This window comes from Aptenodytes patagonicus, chromosome 1, assembly GCF_965638725.1.
Source record: "Aptenodytes patagonicus chromosome 1, bAptPat1.pri.cur, whole genome shotgun sequence".
Classification (NCBI taxonomy): domain Eukaryota; kingdom Metazoa; phylum Chordata; class Aves; order Sphenisciformes; family Spheniscidae; genus Aptenodytes; species Aptenodytes patagonicus.
The window spans coordinates 30,494,399-30,511,748 of NC_134949.1; the positions used below are offsets into that span (position 1 = coordinate 30,494,399).

A 17,350-nucleotide genomic window follows, 5' to 3' on the forward strand; every position below is an offset into this window, starting at 1 on the left:
GGTTATACACAAATAGCATCTAAATTTCTTAGACCACAGGGAAACTGATGTGAAAGACATCAGGCAGTAATATAAGCTCCCAATGTCCATGATAGGAAGCTCAGGCAAACACTTGTACAGTATAATTTCATTCATCATTAAGTTGAAGGGTCATGTGGAGATCAGCATCTTGGTCTCTTTGCCCTTGATGTTTTACCTCCTTAGAATACAAAAATATAAGTAGACTTTCCCTCTGTCAATCCCTAGAAGGAAGTCCTTTTAAAATCCTCTTGGGAAAATAAATATTGCACTAGACTATGTTAATGTGCAGAGCAAACTGTACATCCTAATGTGAAGTTGAGGCTTGCTGCTGTGAAAATAATTGATTTCTGTCTCCCAGATGAAGATGATGAACACTGCAAGCTGCAGTGCTAGCTAACACATTGGAACTAGATGGAATGCAGGAAATAACTATTTAGTCAAATGTCTAAAAATGAGGAGGGCACTTCTTAGATAACATTTTCTGTTATCGGGAGCTTGCTTGGAAACAAGTGAGAGTAGTTTAGCATGGGAGTTCTACGCATTTTGTGCTGCAAGGGCCTGAACAACTAACACATTAGCTCCCACTGCTGCAGAAATCAACTGACACTAAAGCTATGCTTTCACTAAAATTAGGAAATATATTTGGTATATTATTGAAAATAGAAACATCAGACATGCAGGGGTTGATTTAAGGTGCCCAAGCACAGATGTTTGGTACAATTTCAGATGTATTTGATGCATCTAGTCTCTACCTACCTCTCTAGGGAATGCAGGTTATATGTTGTATTTACTGATCATGTGTAGATAGGATGTCTGAAATGGCTCTGTATTGAGGCTTTGATATAGCTTGCTTAGAACCTTTTTCTACTTCAGTAATTTTAAACTTCATCTGTTTCTATAGGTAACAACTACAGAGATGTTAAAAGATGTCAACAGCAGTTATCTGCCTAGCTCCTGTGAAAAGTTAGTGGGTGTTAAGGCGTTACTTTACTTCTATTTTTCCATATTTACTTCTGCATCTTTGTAGTACACTGCATTGGGTGTCTAAAAAGAAACAGATGACAGTTTTCCTGCTGATAAAGACTAGCAGTATTTTTTTTCCTCTTGGCCCTTCTTCCAGTCTCCTGGTATTTTGGGTGTAACTTTGGATGCATCCCTGTTGATACTTGAAGAATGGCCAAACTGATGACCTACATACGCCTGTACCCAGAAGATTTTCTACCTTTGTCATTTCCGATACATCAGTAGTCTAACACTCTTGTTTGTTGTCTTTTATGCATTAAATATTATTATAGCTTGCTTTGGGGAAGAGTTAAATCTCTTTTGCTGGGAAGAGTTAAGGCAAATAACAGAGAAACACATCTTGAACCATGTCCTTCTTGACATGGTTAAATGGGAATTAGCAGAACACCAATAATTTTTTTTCTCTAAGGGCACTACTTCAAGCTTGAAAATTCAATAGTTATGAAAACGTGAGGTGTGTAAGTGGAACGTCTAGGTTTCTTCCTCCAGAGAGGATGAGTTTTCTTGGAATCACCATCGATCAAACATGTCAATTACCAGAAGAGAGATTACATTAGTAGGTAAAGTCCTAAAAAATGAAAATCCTGTATTGACAAAGCCTGTATCTTAGCCCAGTTATAATCTGTGGTGCAGCTCTTTACCACATGGAGAATGTTCTTACAAGGCAAGAAACTTTGTGTCTTCCCAAAATATGAGGATTTGGACCTCTGTGCAAGAGTAGCTGGGTAGGACTTTTCGTTTCAGTGAGGCAAACTGTTCAAAACAAACAGAGGAGGGGTTTAATTCTCTGATCATTTGCACTATAAATTTCGTATGTTATATGATATCTATATATGAGAGAGAGATATATATATAATGAAGCTAGGAAGAATCCCGACTTGATGTTTTAAAGACATCTTCCTGTGTCCATTTTATTTAATTTATTTCATACGTAAAGTTTTATGTATTTATTTTCTATATAACTTATTCCTTATCTGTTTTTTATTGTTTTCCTTATTTTACACTGAAACCCACTATTAATAGATTAGAAAAGTGATCGTTATCTATTTGTTTTCTGTCAGAGATTGACTGCTTCCCTCAGTCTGTCTTTGTGAATGAGCTCATCTAAGAATTGCATCCTGTGTATCACAGGAGAATGTACATGTAGGAAACTCTATGTTTCAGTAGTCATTCAGAGATGAAAATCTGACACCATCAGTGAGAGTAATTTACTATCTTTGAACTGCCCCGTGGAAAGGATGTTGTAACATGTTAGACTTCCTATGGGAATGAAAAAGAAGGTGTTAGCAAGTTCAGGAAAAGATACCATTAACTAACAAGGAGGTTTAGTTCTAGAAGCTAGGTATAATGATTTCGCTCTTATTCCATCATTTTTTCAAAAGACTCAGAACTCCTCTTTAATGAGACTTGTAAGATATCTCAGTAATCACTGCAAGCTAATTGATTGCTGTAAAAATACAAAAAGCCTATCATTATTGAAATTGTTGATACAAATCCTGAATTAAATTTAGTTAAAATGCATTAAACTTTACATATTAACAGAGAGTTGGGAAAAAAAGAGTCAATTTTTTCAAAACATAAAGGTTTTACACATTGATCTGCTTTCAAGTACTGCTTTCAAGTACTGCTTTCAAGTACTGCTTTCAAGTACTCCAGGATCTTTTTCAGATTAATTAGTATTTCTTAATTTGTCTTCCACAGCAATATACTATTCTTTGGAGTTGTTTGTGTATGTGTGCTTCTATACAGACCTGTGGGGGGATGTATGTATGTATGTATGCATATTGCATACAAACATTCAGCCTTTATTAGTACCTCTATAGTGGAGAGCAGAAAATATTTTGCAAAAGCTTTGCAAATGATGCTTTGCATCTGTGGCTCTTTTTTAGACCAAGGGAGGACTCTTTCAGCCATACCTGTGTTTTCCTTCTGCACTACAGGCAAATTTTTTCTTTCAACTGAAAACAGTTCCTCATAAAAGTTTTGAAACTGACTGTTCCAAGAACAGTGACATGTCCGTGCAGTCACAGAGCAGGCATGTATGTTTGGTTTTGGAATTGCAGTGATAACTGTTTGTTTGGCTTAAGTATTTTCTTCTCCTGCCACCCTCAAGTCCAGTGGTTCTTCCAAACAAGGAGGTGTCAATTGAATAGGTCCCAGTAAAACTGTCAAAACCAGGAGCAACTTCCTTGGTTCTCACTGTTCAAGGAGAATGCTGTTTGTTTGTCTAAAATGTTCAATTACACTAATTCTTTTTCCAAGCAGGCTGAAGTTTTGACCATCTGTTCAGATATAGTCATTGAAATGAATATCATCTTTCTGAAATTAATCTTTAAAATACACTAGAATAAAAAAAGTTTAGTATGTCAGTGCAGGTGCTTTACCACTAACTGAAAAGCAAGGGGGAAAGCTGTGCTGCGGGTTAAATATTAAATGATAATGTAGCTCGCATAGGAAAGTCACAAGGATCGCCCAGAGTAGTCTCTCCTTCTAATTATGCCAAGCATGAACTCGAAAAGCTCTATGTCATGATTTTTTTCCTCTCTTTATATATAATATTTGTAAAGGGCAAGTATTAGCATTTTAAACAGTCATCTAATTTGGCTTCCTGCACAGAAGAAAAATTAAGACAGTGACTGATGGCTAAGAGTTCTGATTATTGCACCATTCCTTGCACTCATTAATTTTTCTATATACAGTGGCTGACACTGCAGCTGACAATTTTTAAGAAAAAGAGTAACCTTAGACAAATGTTGTACGCTACATTCTCCAAACTTTCTCACATAGTCCTTGGTTTGGCTCAGCGGTGAATATGCCAGCTCTCCTCTTCTGTAATACCACTACCTCTCTCCACCTAAACAGGTCAAGACAGAGAGGTATTTAGATTATGGGCTTACAAGTAATAGACCTAAAGCTGTGTTATACATGGTAGTTAATTCAGTAACTGGCACTGTTCCCTCCCATGTATAGTTGCCAGTCATTGTAAGATGCTTTTTGCCAATCTGTTTGGCCTTGGTAAAACAAAGTTCCTGATTATTTTATGGAACTTTTGGAAAAATGGGATACTTGAAACAGTTGAATGAGGGTGCTCAGTTTTGCCTGAGGTGCTTCAGGCCACATCGTATGTAAGAGTTGGCTATTTACAAGTCAAGTGTTGCTACACGTAGATTCCCTGGTCTTCAAAATGGAGTTCATAATGCTGCACTTACATGTAAGCAGTGCACAGAGTAGTGGGCACCTCAGAAAAGGTACTGAATCCTGTGTGTGCTGCCTAGAGTTAACCAAGAAGAAACACCTTGGCACAGGGCTGCTCCTGTTTTCTCCTCACCTTCTGGGCTGCAGGGATTCGAGTTGTAGCTGCAAGAGAGGACCTGCTGTCCTCAGAGAACCTATGGCCCAAAGGATAAGGCTTACACCAGTAATGTGTGAAAGAGCTACTATAACTGTTCTGTGACAGTTGTGGAGTTGAGTAGTGATTTGAGCATTTCCCTGAGAATGGAAGACCAGGTTCAGTGCTCTGTCGATCTGGATTTATCTTCCTTTCACCTGCCTGCCAGGAGAGTACCCCAACCACAGAGCCACAGGCTGGTTTACACAGCCAACCCTTTATCTCTTCTTTTGAAGATGGGTTACCAGATAGTGAAGAATTCAATACGTGTAAGGCCTAACAGAAAGCAGGGAAAAGGAGACGTTCCCTGTAACCTAGAGGTTAGGTCTTTTCTGTAGGAATGGAGAGTCCTGCTTTCTCGCTTCATCTGAAGACATTAGCTCTGTTTTTTCATCTACCAGTAATCAATAAGCAGATTTAGTGGTGGGGATCAGAAGCTGGCACTTACCTAACCACAGGTCTGCGCATTAGCCATCTTCCTGCTTACTTCCCTTTCGACCCTATAGATCTTGCAGTGGATGGGTCAGCAGCAGCTGTGCACGCTTCACGTCTCAGGCTACCTGGGGCAACTTTGCTGAGCTTCTGTTTTTTAGGTAGACAAAAAGAAAATGCCTTGTTGGTTTGGTTGAGACACTTCTGCCCAGCTGCAATGCTACAGGCAGATACAAACTCTCAGGCCAGTTCTGATGAAAACCTACTGAGGCACTTGCAGAAGTAAGCAGTCACTGCATAGAGGCTATTTGTTTCCTAATTTTGGTTTCCAGTACCACTGGTTTTAGATTCATTGATGGCCTTTTGCCTATTGCCATACCGTCTTTGTTTATATTTTTCTTCAGCAGGAAGATGTAGTGGAACACCTGAATAAATAATAAGCATGAAACAGACGTTTAAAAAGAGCAGGCAAGCTTTTTTCCGAAAACAAGAATATACTTAGTGTGTAGAAATCAACTTGTCCATATGATTTGTCTTGTGTTATACAGCTAACTAGACAATGAAAACAAGGGAATAATAGAGAAAAACATGATTAGTGCTGTATTTCAGTGAATGAAAGAAGCATTCAACAATTAAAATCTCAGAATAAATCTATCTTTTTCTTCCTCCTGGAAAAAATAGAGGAAATATTTGAGGGGAAAAAAGTGTTTATAGAAGGACTAATCCATGAACAGTACCTGGTTGGCAAAATGATTCTAAAGGAGTAATTTTCCAGCTAGATAAACTCAGGTTTTAGGAAATAATTGCATTAATGAACAAAGGAACTGAGTAGATGAATATATTTAGATAATGTAGCATATAATCATCATTAAAATTTTAATAGAGGAAATGATTCAAGTACATTTCTATGAGAACATAATTTCTCAATTATCGAAAAGATCTAAAAACAACAACAAAATGAAAACAGATAACACCCATTCCATTTATCAAGTCATAAATAGGTGTTTAATGTGTTATCACAAGTGTAAGTATTAGGGCTCTTCCCATTTGACATTGTCTTTAATTATAAGAAAAAGAAGCAATAAAAAGTAGCATGTTAATGAAGTTCTTGCATAATTTTGAGAGGATTCAGGACTGAAAATAGCACCAAAGAGCTGTGTTTAGAAAATGAAATAGAGGAAAGGCAAATCATTTTATGTAGATACCAGTAGTCTAAATTGTTCATATTTAGTAGGAGTGAGGAATCTGGAAAAGTGAAAATCCTGAAAGACATCTGAAAGTACTGCTTGTCTGTAAAGTAGAACTCATTTGTAGAATAATGTAAGTTCAAGATGAAGTCTGTTGTCACCTTGGCTTGCAAAGGGATCCTGTCACATGGCAGGGAACACTAGAGCATAACTGCACATTATTTTGAATACAAGTGTTACTGTGCTAAGTGTTTTTGCATGACAGTTCAATAAATACTTAGAGTTTTCTGTTATATATAGTATATTCCACACAGTGGTGTTTTTCTTCATCCATGATATGACATACTGACTTTCAGCATGTTGTTTATTCTTCAAATATTTGCTTTAGGATATTACGATTATGAAGTAAAAGCTTCTGCTTATCAGAAATACTGTTTTGGACTGAAGACACATTTTACGTCTGTATTAAAATTAAATGATTCTATGAGAAGCTCCTACTCATAGAATTTTTCATTTTTTCCAGATTCTCGATATATTCTTCTTCCGGTAGTTTTACATCATCTCCACATGCATTTACAAGAGCAGAAAGACCTTATAATGTGTGCACGTATCCTTAGCAACATATTTTGCCTCATCAAGAAGAACAGCTCAGTAAGTAAAAACCGTGTCACATCCACAAGGTGTTGAACTTCTTTATATGGCTCAATAACATTTAATGACACAAACTGGACCTTGACCAAGTCCATTTTAGAGAGTTCTCTGTGTGATGGTTCTGCATAGACACGTCATTTTGATTTCTCATGAGCCTTTTCTTCCCATGCAAGAATAGTTTAAGTGTACCGCATAGTGTTCTGCCAAGCTTTGGCTCTTTTTGAGTGCTGTGTTGGACAGAAAGAAATGTCCACTTTCTTTTAGAGGTATTTTCTATTGTGGGCTGTTTAGTCGTAGGGGACATAGGGGTGATATAGGTAAATAGATTGATATGAGTGTTGCAAGGGGGGTTGCAGTTGGTTGTTAGTTGATAAACTTTGTGGCCAATTTCTGATGTTTGTGTTTCCAAATTCATCTGTGAAAGCTGCATATGAGAGCTAGCTTAGATAGGTGTATTGCAAATATGAAGATGATGATAAGTTCTGACAGGCAAAGGGCTATAATACAGTTAAAAACAAACATTGTATGTAGTTAGTGCAGTACATACATATCAAGGCCAGCATACATTACATTGTAATGCATTAGTGAGAACTGTTCTATGTGTTTCTTCATTTCATATCACTGCCAGCAATTAAAATTGCTCCATCAGTGACTTGATATGGATGCAGCTTGCAACTTTGGCACTGTAACAACATTTTCATTGCAGCTGCTCCTGGATTAGTATAATACCTCATCACAGGATAAAGTGATAGATGATAAAGCATAGCTGTGGTTTTGGACTGGGAGAAAGGCTTACATGTCTGGTCTTAATTTCAGGAGATCTTTCATTTGGAGTCATCAAGCCAGAGATGTACACGATAACAAGTGGATGTCTACATAAAACTCTCTCCAATGTTCAGGATATGCAGCTACTATTTTTAGTAGTCTTTGAGTCATTGAGAGTATTAACAACTTGGTGACTTAATAGTAGTTTGTACATGAGTCCTCACGGTTGGTACAGTTCCTAAATACACTGTATACTGTCTGCCTTCATAAGTAGCGAAGTTAACAGTTGTTTGATACTAGACGAAGTGACAGAGAATACGGCCGTGACACTAGGCTCATCTTGAATCCAAACAGGAATTTTGAGTTTTGTTACAAATCATATGCTTTGGGTGTGTAGGAAGCAAAAAAAAAAGAAAATAACAATCACTCCTACACCTCAATGTCAGCAAAGTTGAATGATCTGTTTGTCAGCTGAGTTTTAATTTGGTTGTGTGCATTTGATTATGAAATGTTTCTTCCTGCAAAGAAATGTCATCTTAAATTGTGGATAAAATCGCTCAGATTAAGATGGTGTCTGCTGCAGTGGAGACAGAAAACATTGTTGAAGCAGGGAAAACATATTTGCATCTGAATTAAAAAGGAAAAGTAACTACAACTTGGCTTCATCAAGTGTTTTCATGCATGTAATTAAGGTATTCATGGTCTTTTTTGGCGGTGAACACTTTGGTTCCTTTGTATTGATGTTGCGTACAAGCAGTTGTAGGCTTACATAAATGACTAATTTGTTTGTGCTACTCAGTTGATGGGAAGCAATGTAGCTGGTCGTTACTGCTGAAGCAGGTCTTGAAGGTTGAGCACCATCTGCTTGTTTCTGGTGATAGTTTCAAAGTGTGAAAACAGAATTCTACTTTTTGGAAATTAAGCCTCTCGTGGCAATTTCCCCAGAAAATGTATGGGCGTTACCTATAAAAATCTTGCCCGAAAAGTTCTCGTATATTATTTACTGCTTTCTTCTAAATGGTAATTGAAAATAGAGCTATGCTAATTTGATGTACACTTACATATTCAAAGTCATCCCTGTAACTGTCCTCTATATTTCAGTACAACATAATTAGTTGAAAATTGTTAGAAAAAAATCAACAGAATTAAACCATATATTTATTAGAGAATAGTCCTTGTTTCTTGAATATAACATTCATATTAAAAAAACCTATCATTTGTTTCTAAAATTACATCAAAGGAAATATGCCTGTGGTCATCTTTCTATTTTAAAATCTTAAATGTTTTATTTATTATTTAAGGAAAAATCTGTCCTGGAAGAAATTGATGTGATTGTAAACAGCCTGCTAGATATTCTGTTAAGGACCATACTAGAGATCACCAGCCGACCACAACCATCAGCTTCTGCTATGCGCCTCCAGTTTCAAGATGTGACTGTAAGTTTTTTATAATGAAATAGCTCACAATTGTCACTGGTTGGACAACTAGACTTGTGACAATATTTTCTTTAGATTGTAATTCACAATGTCAAGATTTTGTGTATAAAACAGAATGAAGAGAACAAAGAGAACTTTTCTTGCATTTTATTCATTTTCAGTGGAAATAGTAATTTTTTTCATTAAATTTATTTATAAATTGTGACCCAGAAAAAAACCAAAAAGATAAAATTTCTTTTGAGACTGTTTCAGGTCAATAATTATTTCATTACGTTTCTTTTGTCGACAAATTTAATAGCTTTCTGAAACTCTCTTTAAGTTTGAATTCCTGAAAATGGAAGATTGTCAATCAATAACATTTTACTTCCTAAAATGCATACATTTTTACATGATGAAGCAGCTCTAAAAAATCCTGCAGAATCTGTGATGCTAAGTTGTACAAATCCAAATTTATTAATTGAACAGCATTTTGTTGTTCTCTGGGCTGAGCATTTGAGCTTCATTTCTATCACATGAAGTAGAGCAAAGGGGATGGGTTTAGAAGATTAACAAGGGATATTTTGGTCAACCTGCTAATTTGCAGCTCGTGCAAATTAGAAGATTGAAATGCTGGCATTTACAGGAAAGCCTATGATGAGCACTGATGAAACAAAACAAAGTGTTATTTTGCTTTGTTTTCAGCAAGGTTCCCGGTTTGCTTTTGAAGGGCAAATCAGTTCTAATATAGCAAGGGACATGACTCCAATATGAGGTGAGGGGGTGACATTTTGTGCAGAGAACATAGTATGCTGTGTGATTTACCATCTCATTATACGCTTAATTAATTAATTGCCCAATTTTTACACTGTAACGTTTTTTGTTAATGAATAGATGGTTGCTTTTCAAACCAGAATTTCCTCTGAGATCAAACATTTCAAAAAGCATTTAACAGCTGCGGAGGAAATGTGTTGCTGGGTTTTTTGTTTGTTTGTTTTACTTTATCCCACAGAGAACAAACGTTATATGGCGTGTTTTATGGAGCTGACCAAGCTCTGTAGTAAGATAACACCATGCTTTAATCACTGTGATTCATCAGGACTATACATCTAAGAGTTTGGGGGTTTTTTTCTTTAAATTACAAAATTACAAATGTACAGTGTGTGGCATATCAGACCATTACAAGAAAATCTCAGCTGAAGTAAGGGTTGTAGTATTAGACTGCTAGTGTAGCAAAGCTCTGAGCTTATTAGTTTCTTCTGAGATATCCACTTGCTTGCAGATTAAGTTTTCATAAAACACCATGACAGCCTAATTCTTTCACACCATCAGAAAATCAGACTCTGAAAGTGCTTTCAAGCTGCAAAATTTTCTTTTTATGCATCAGAAAAGCCATGTCATTTTCACCACAGGCATCTCAAAGAATACTTAATGTGGAAGTGACTCACAACACAGCATAAGGCAATTATATACATTTATGTAGAAACATCATGCAGTATGGGCTTATGGCAACACACGGAGCCAGATTCTTGGAACTATTTGTAGAGCAAGTATGATAAAGTACTCAATGTGAGTACAGCAGTAGAGTCTGTTCCAGTATGTTACCATTATTTCAGGCTGCATGTATCATAAAATATTGTTTGTGAGGTGTATCATGGCAGTACAGTGGATAAAATTTTGTCATACTTTTGCATCAGATATAGTCTTCCTTGTGGAAGTAGTCCCAAACTCATCTCAGTGTGAACTTCTAGGCCCACGTGTCGCTGTTTTTCTGCACAAAGAAGCAGCATAAAGAAGCAGCATAAAATTAGGCAGCATCAGGCTGTGTGCTGCCATGACTGCACCGTTTCTTTCATCTCAAGTAGTTTTGGTACCTTGGTACCGTTTCAATTTGCAGTGAAGAATCTTGTTAGATGGTGACCCGCAAGATGGATGTGATGCTTTAAACTAAGCACAAAGAAGACACGTCTTCAGGGTGTCAGTGTTACAGATGTTGCACTAACAAACATTGAATTTAATGCAATGGTAAAAGTGAAACTTCTGCTTTAGGATGTCAGTGATTTAGACTTTTAGATTTCGTTAAGAAAAATGCATTTGCATATAAAGAGTTAGCAGAAAGCAATCCAATTAAAGTGAACCTTTATTGATTTAAGATCTTGGAAGTTCAGTCCCTCAGAACCTAAATGAATTGCAATTTAATTGTGAGCTCCACGTATTTTAATAATTGTGCTCCTTAAATAAGATACAAAAAATTACTTCAGGATTCTGCCTAAGTGAATTGGATATACTGCTTGGCTTGACTTATGACACTAGAATGGGATCCTAAGTGGTTTTTATCAAGGTCGTTATGTGTGTGGAGTTTGCTTTCGTGCATGATTCGCATGTACCCTGACTAGTTAGTCTGTGGCTAACACTGGCAGAAATCTTACAACATACATTTTTGTGTTGAGTTCAACAAATGCAGCTGAATGTTCATTGTTATTTTAAAAATCATCTGCCTGTATAGCTCCCTACATTTGAAATAAAAGCTCAAATTTAGAAGTCAGTTAACAATTAGCTAAAGCTGGTACCCTTTTAAAGCTAATCTGTCTGTCAACTATAATAGTACAGCTTTCTATAATAGATTGTGATTTTTAATATACTACTATAAGTGGAAGTAAATGTGGGAATATAGAACGAAGGTGACTGGAAAGGACTGCTTAAAATGCTTAAGCAAGAAGGGAAGTATTCAAAAGGTTCATACTCAAATTTTGTCACTCAAGCTAGCGATCAGGTAAGCTTACACCCATATTTATTTACTCTGCTTATTTTGGCTAATTAGCCAAATCTGAGTCGTCTCAGATTTTATAACTGGAATAAAAGTCTCCAAAAATTATGCCTATTTAGATGAACTTACATTATCCTAAATTGCATGATAAAATCATATTGAGGCTAGATATAATGAAATTGAAAATATTAAAAAATAATGATAGAAGACCAAAGTTTTTTGTTTTCTGAAGAGAACCTGATAGGGTTGGAAATAAATTTTCAGATATTTACAAGATAGCAGCTGTAACCTTGATGGTTATGCCCAGAGTATGAACAAAGACTTTGTAGCCTTAGGATATTGTTTTGAGAATGCTGTGTTCACTGTAAAAAACAATGGTTTTGCAGGGATGTAATTAATTTGGGATCATTATTTCAGTGTAGAATCTTATTATGGGCAAGACAATTATTATTTTATCACCAAGTTGCCAGTGAAAGCCATCACCTCACACAGCACTAAGTATACAAGGTATAATCACAAGTGAATTAGGCCTTCCAATGTAAAATCCAGAATAGCCATTCCTGTGAAAACATACTCCTTTTTTATTTTTTTTTTCTGTTTTTAATGAAAGACAGGGGAAAATCTTCCCAAAATTTGACTTGACAAACTAATGAAAGACACCATTTTAAACTACTGTTATGATACCTGTCCTCTCAGTCTCATTCCCCGTTCCTGGTAGATAGAGGCCAGAAGTGTATTTCCCACGTTTTAACAAGCTTGTAAGATTTCTGAGTTGTTCTTTTTAAGCACTGGGATGCAATCCAGACCTTTCACTCTTTCCTGTCCTCATCCATTCTGCAGCTGGACCGGATTGATACCATTCAGTGTTTCTTCCCAGTTCAAAAGTGAACAAGTAGACAGGAAAGGGAGAGAGGGAGAACGTATTCCTTCCCATAACATCTTGGTCGTCTGATCACTCACCGGAGATACCCAGTGCTGTTCTCTGCTCTTTTGCTCCTGAATCCTGTGCTGTTTGAAGGACAGCCTGGTGAATGTGCATCAGTAGAGGCAGGGAGGAATCCACACAGCAGTCCAGTAAGTCCCTCCGCTGCTGCCTGGAGCATCCCTTTTCTGGAGTCTGGAGTGGAGTGTGAATCCAGGAGTTGGCACTGTGGGGGAGAGTGGTCTTGCCCTATGATCAAGCTCAACTTCTAGATACATGGTTTAATGAGAAATTCCTCTGTAGGTCCAAGAGAACTTCTGATCAAAACATTTTCAAAGTTTGTTCAGTCCTATAAATGAGTTTTCTTTTTGACAAATGTGGTTTTTTGTGATGAAAAAATGTTTTGAAAAAATTCCCAGCTAACTCCATTAATTTATTCCCTAAAGGAAAACAATAGCATTCTTCCCAGAATTGTTGCAAGATATTTTCGTTTATATTTAATTTTAACAATCTAAATAATCTGTTTAAAAACAGATACAAGGGAAACAAATCACAAATCAAACTTTTACTGGTTTAGCCCTTCTGGAACTATTTCAAATAGGTTTTGCTAAGCAAGTAAACTGCATTTGGGGAAAAATAATTCTTTAAATGGGAAGGAAGTTCATAGCTAAATTAATGTATTTTCAGAAAATATGGAGTCTAAGAAATAATGTTTCCTAATTGTAGATTAATTTCCCTTGCATTGTTAATTATTTTTAAGTGCTTATAATATGACAGTTTAAGCTCAAATACAGAAGACATTATAATCTATAATATTTCTATTCTTGGCTTATCTGAACAGGGGGAATTTGTCTCCTGTTTGTTGTCACTCTTGCGACAAATGACTGATAGACATTATCAACAGCTTCTTGATAGCTTCAACACAAAGGAAGATCTGAGGGTAAGTAACAGAACTCTCCGCTTGTTCAGGGGGAACACTGTAATACTGTGTTCACTGTAAAAAACAATGGCTTTGCAGGGACGTGATTAATTTGGGATCATTATTTCAGCGTAGAATCTTATTATGGGCAAGACAATTATTATTTTATCACCAAGTTGCCAGTGAAAGCCATCACCTCACATACCACTAAGTATACAAGGTATAATCACAAGGTTTTATTTCTCTTTTTGATTTATCTCCCTTTAAGATATTCCTGTGCTTTGATGAAACACTTCAGTATTTAAATGCAATCTGTTTTTCAAATTAGCTATCTTTTGCACGGGCTTTTATGTGTACTTAGGTCCACTCTTATGGTGGGAATAGGATTCTGTTGCTTCTACAATGACAGCAGATAGAATTGGAGGGGGGGGGGGGCTATATAATAGCTTTAAAGCCATAAACTTAGCCTCAAAGCCTGTTTTAAAGATGGCGTCAATCTAAGGTTACACAGTTCTGCTTGATTCTTCCTGCCAGGCAGTTGTTTTTTTTGTTTTATTATATGTATTATTTATTCATTCATTCATTAAATTATATATGGCAATGGCAAACACACAGCTTGAGAAATGCATATTCAAGTAACTCTCCATTTTTCTTAACTGTGCAGCAAGTCCATTGGCAGGAAGACCTGTCAGACTTGAAATATCTATCTGCCCAGTTTGATCATGGAAGAGAGTAGCTGCAGAACTCTTTCAGGGCAGCTTCTACCAATTTCATTGATGGAGTTACCAGGTTCACGGAGATACAGCATTTTTAATTCCTTTTTGGAGGAGGGGGATGGATTTTTTAAAAATGTTTTGAAAGTTAACATTTCCTGTATAAAGATATACATTAAGAATTCCGCTCTGCAAGACCCTGAGAAATGTATATAGAACGAAATTTGATGCACACAAGAAATCTTGAGCAATCGCTTACGCCCATTATTCGGCCAGTGATCCTATATAGGAGAGTAATAATGTCCTAGTGTGTTAGAATATTTTTAGACGTTACCCTTAAATTACCATTTGATAAACTTTAAGTATTGGCCTGAAAAGGGGAGTCTAGTCATGGTGCAATTTCAGATTTCCTTAAATTCCTGATAGCTGTTTAGAGCTGTTCTGAAGAGAGCATACCATTTGTGAGTGCCTTTTCTTTGTAGTGAGATGGTCATATTGAGCTTGAAAGATAGAAAATCCTACTGAGATGTTACCTCTATCATGAGTCAAGGGTACTACCTCAGAGTTACATCGGGTGGACGATTTTTATACTAGTATTACAGCACCTGTTGTCACCTAGCATAGTTGCTATCCTTAGGCAGTTTTTAGTATATGTTATGGAACCTAGGCATTTTTTACTGAAAATATTTTCCCTTTTGCTTGAGTTCTGACCGGGTCTATATTCCTAGGTTTAGATTTTTATATTACCTAGGGGTTTCAAGCTTGATTTCTGTTCGATGTTTCTATGAAATACAGTGTTGAGTTTATTCAGACTTTCTTGCTTCTAGAACATGAAAAAACTCTAGAATTAATGCTTGAATGGTGTTTGATTTGACACATTTATATTCCCCCCACGCACATACCCTACTATTATACAGAGACATATGGAAAGCAGCTGTAGCCAGTGCCATCAGCTATCAAAATAGAGGTCTTAAGAACTCAAGTCCAGAGTTTGTTATTTCCATTCAGATCTCATCAAATCAGCATCAGCTCCACCAGTGATTCAGTGGCAGTAGGTTGATCATAGTTAATGCAGCATTCCTTCTCTTCTGAATCTTAAATAATATATTGGGTTTTTCCCTCACTTGGAAATATCAAATATCACTGAAATGTGTATAACTGAGAGCAAGAGTGAAAGATGAGAGCTAGTGTGTGAGGCTGACACTGCTGTTAATCATGAGGTGATTGTGTATGACTTAGGCTATCTGAACCATCTTGTCACTTACCTCTGTATTTTTCTGCTTTGCCAACTGTGGAGCTTCCTTGGTATTTTATACTGCTTTAAGATATGCTTCTTAGGAAATGACATCAGTATGAGTAAATGAAGATTCAGAAGGTGTAAATATCTGTAATAAGACCTTTTCTTGTCTGAGATGCTTTTAGACACTGAACTAGTAGCCACAGTTCATCTTGTGGCTAGTATGCACTTTGGGATTTAAGCTTCAGTGGTAACTACCATCAGCTTGCTGTATTTTTGAATCCTCTTTTTGCCCCCTGGTCAGTGATGTCAAAGTGGATTGGGTCTTCCCTAAGCCACATTACAAGTTACAAATCTGATACAGGGTTTACAAGGGACTTACCTGAGTGTAACCCAGGCCTTTGAATTGCTACCCGCTGTGCTTTTTCACTTTGACTACCTCTGTTTATAATTAACCGTCTGTACTGAACGATTAAGCACTGATATCTCAAGGTATTTCTTCTTCCTTCCGGACTAATTCTCAAGGTAACTATGTCAAGTGCTTGCATGAATGCATGTTTGCACAGCATTTGTGATACTATTAAAAAAATATCCCCACCAAAACACTTCTTCAAACAAAAATTCACTCATGCAAGTACTTGTAAAAAGGGAATGAAGGTTGTCATTCCTTCTATCGAAATATATTTGCAGTTCTTATTCTTTTTTTTTTAACAGTCGATACCAAAATTATTAAAGACTGTTTCCAACTTGTTAATCACAGTATAGCAAAATGGAGACTTTGAAGGAATGACATGTACACAATTTTATATGACGTGCATCTGAGTGATGCTTTAAACAAGTGGTTGTTTATGGAAATATTTCCTCTATTTTGTGAATATATTTAATATAAGTAATTGACATGGTGTCTATTTTTATTTTAGTCAGTTCTTCAAAAGAGTCAGGTTTTTTCCACACAAAGCAGAAGATAGAAAAAGCATTTTATATTTGAAAACATGCAAATGAAGTAAGAAAGAAATGACAGGGGATTCATGGCTGAGTGGTAGCACCAGAGACTATACTTCACTCATTTTTTGAAACATTGAATTTAATGAGGCAGTAATTTTAAATGCTTCCTTTTATCTTTCAACATTATTTTAAAGATATGCTCCTTTTGCTTACCACAAAATACCATCTTCTTCTAGTAAATATATTTTATAGCAATTTATAGAACAGAGGCACCCTTGTAGGTGGATATTTGCTGCCGCAAAAAAGCTCAGATATAATTTGTGACAAAAGGTAACAGTGGAAGTTATAAATAGGAGGAGAGAAGTGAAAAAGGGAATGAGAAAAACAGTATATGTTAGCAGAATGCAGCTTTGACCACAGCAAGGTGGTTTTGGTTGATATGTGTGGGTTTTTTAATTAATAGATTAAAAGAAGACAAACCAAACAGATAAGCACCTGCCAGAAGGCCTAGTTTTTATCCATTGGCAGTGTAACCTACATAATGTGGCAGAATAGATATACAGAAGAGATCTGATGAAGGGAAAGAGAATATTTCATAGGGATGGGTGTAAACCTTACTAGTTCTCTGATCCCTCTCTTCCAGCTAAAGGAGCCTGAGCAGGGTAAGGTGGGTGCCGAACCCTAACACCAAGTGCAATTTATTCCACTGTTCTCTAATGACCCCTTGGACACAGGCTGTTTGAGGTCTGTAGGCATGGGGAATGCCTCTGGAGAAGCTCAGTTCTAGCCACCATCCTTCCCCTGATATGCAGGGACATCCGCTCACGTATGGGACTTCTGAAAGGATGAGTGCTGGGGCAGAGGGGTAGCTCTGAAACAAATATTTGGGTGGCTTCTGATGTAGATTGAGGAAGCAGTGAAGGAAAGAAGAGCTGGGAAAGGAGTTGGCCACAGGATGGTTGTCTGGG

At 36.7% G+C, this 17,350-nt stretch overlaps 1 protein-coding gene across 7 annotated transcripts in view; it reads left to right on the forward strand.

The window, feature by feature from the left end:
• The window catches only part of DOCK4 (dedicator of cytokinesis 4), a 257,283-nt gene that overhangs the window by 176,034 nt on the left and 63,899 nt on the right, over positions 1–17,350 (forward strand). For all 7 annotated transcript variants that reach the window (XM_076330793.1, XM_076330824.1, XM_076330803.1 and 4 more), the window contains 3 exons: positions 6,575–6,702; positions 8,769–8,903; positions 13,410–13,508. In XM_076330793.1, coding sequence (XP_076186908.1) covers positions 6,575–6,702; positions 8,769–8,903; positions 13,410–13,508 — 362 coding nt within the window. The remainder of the gene's footprint in view (positions 1–6,574; positions 6,703–8,768; positions 8,904–13,409; positions 13,509–17,350) is intronic.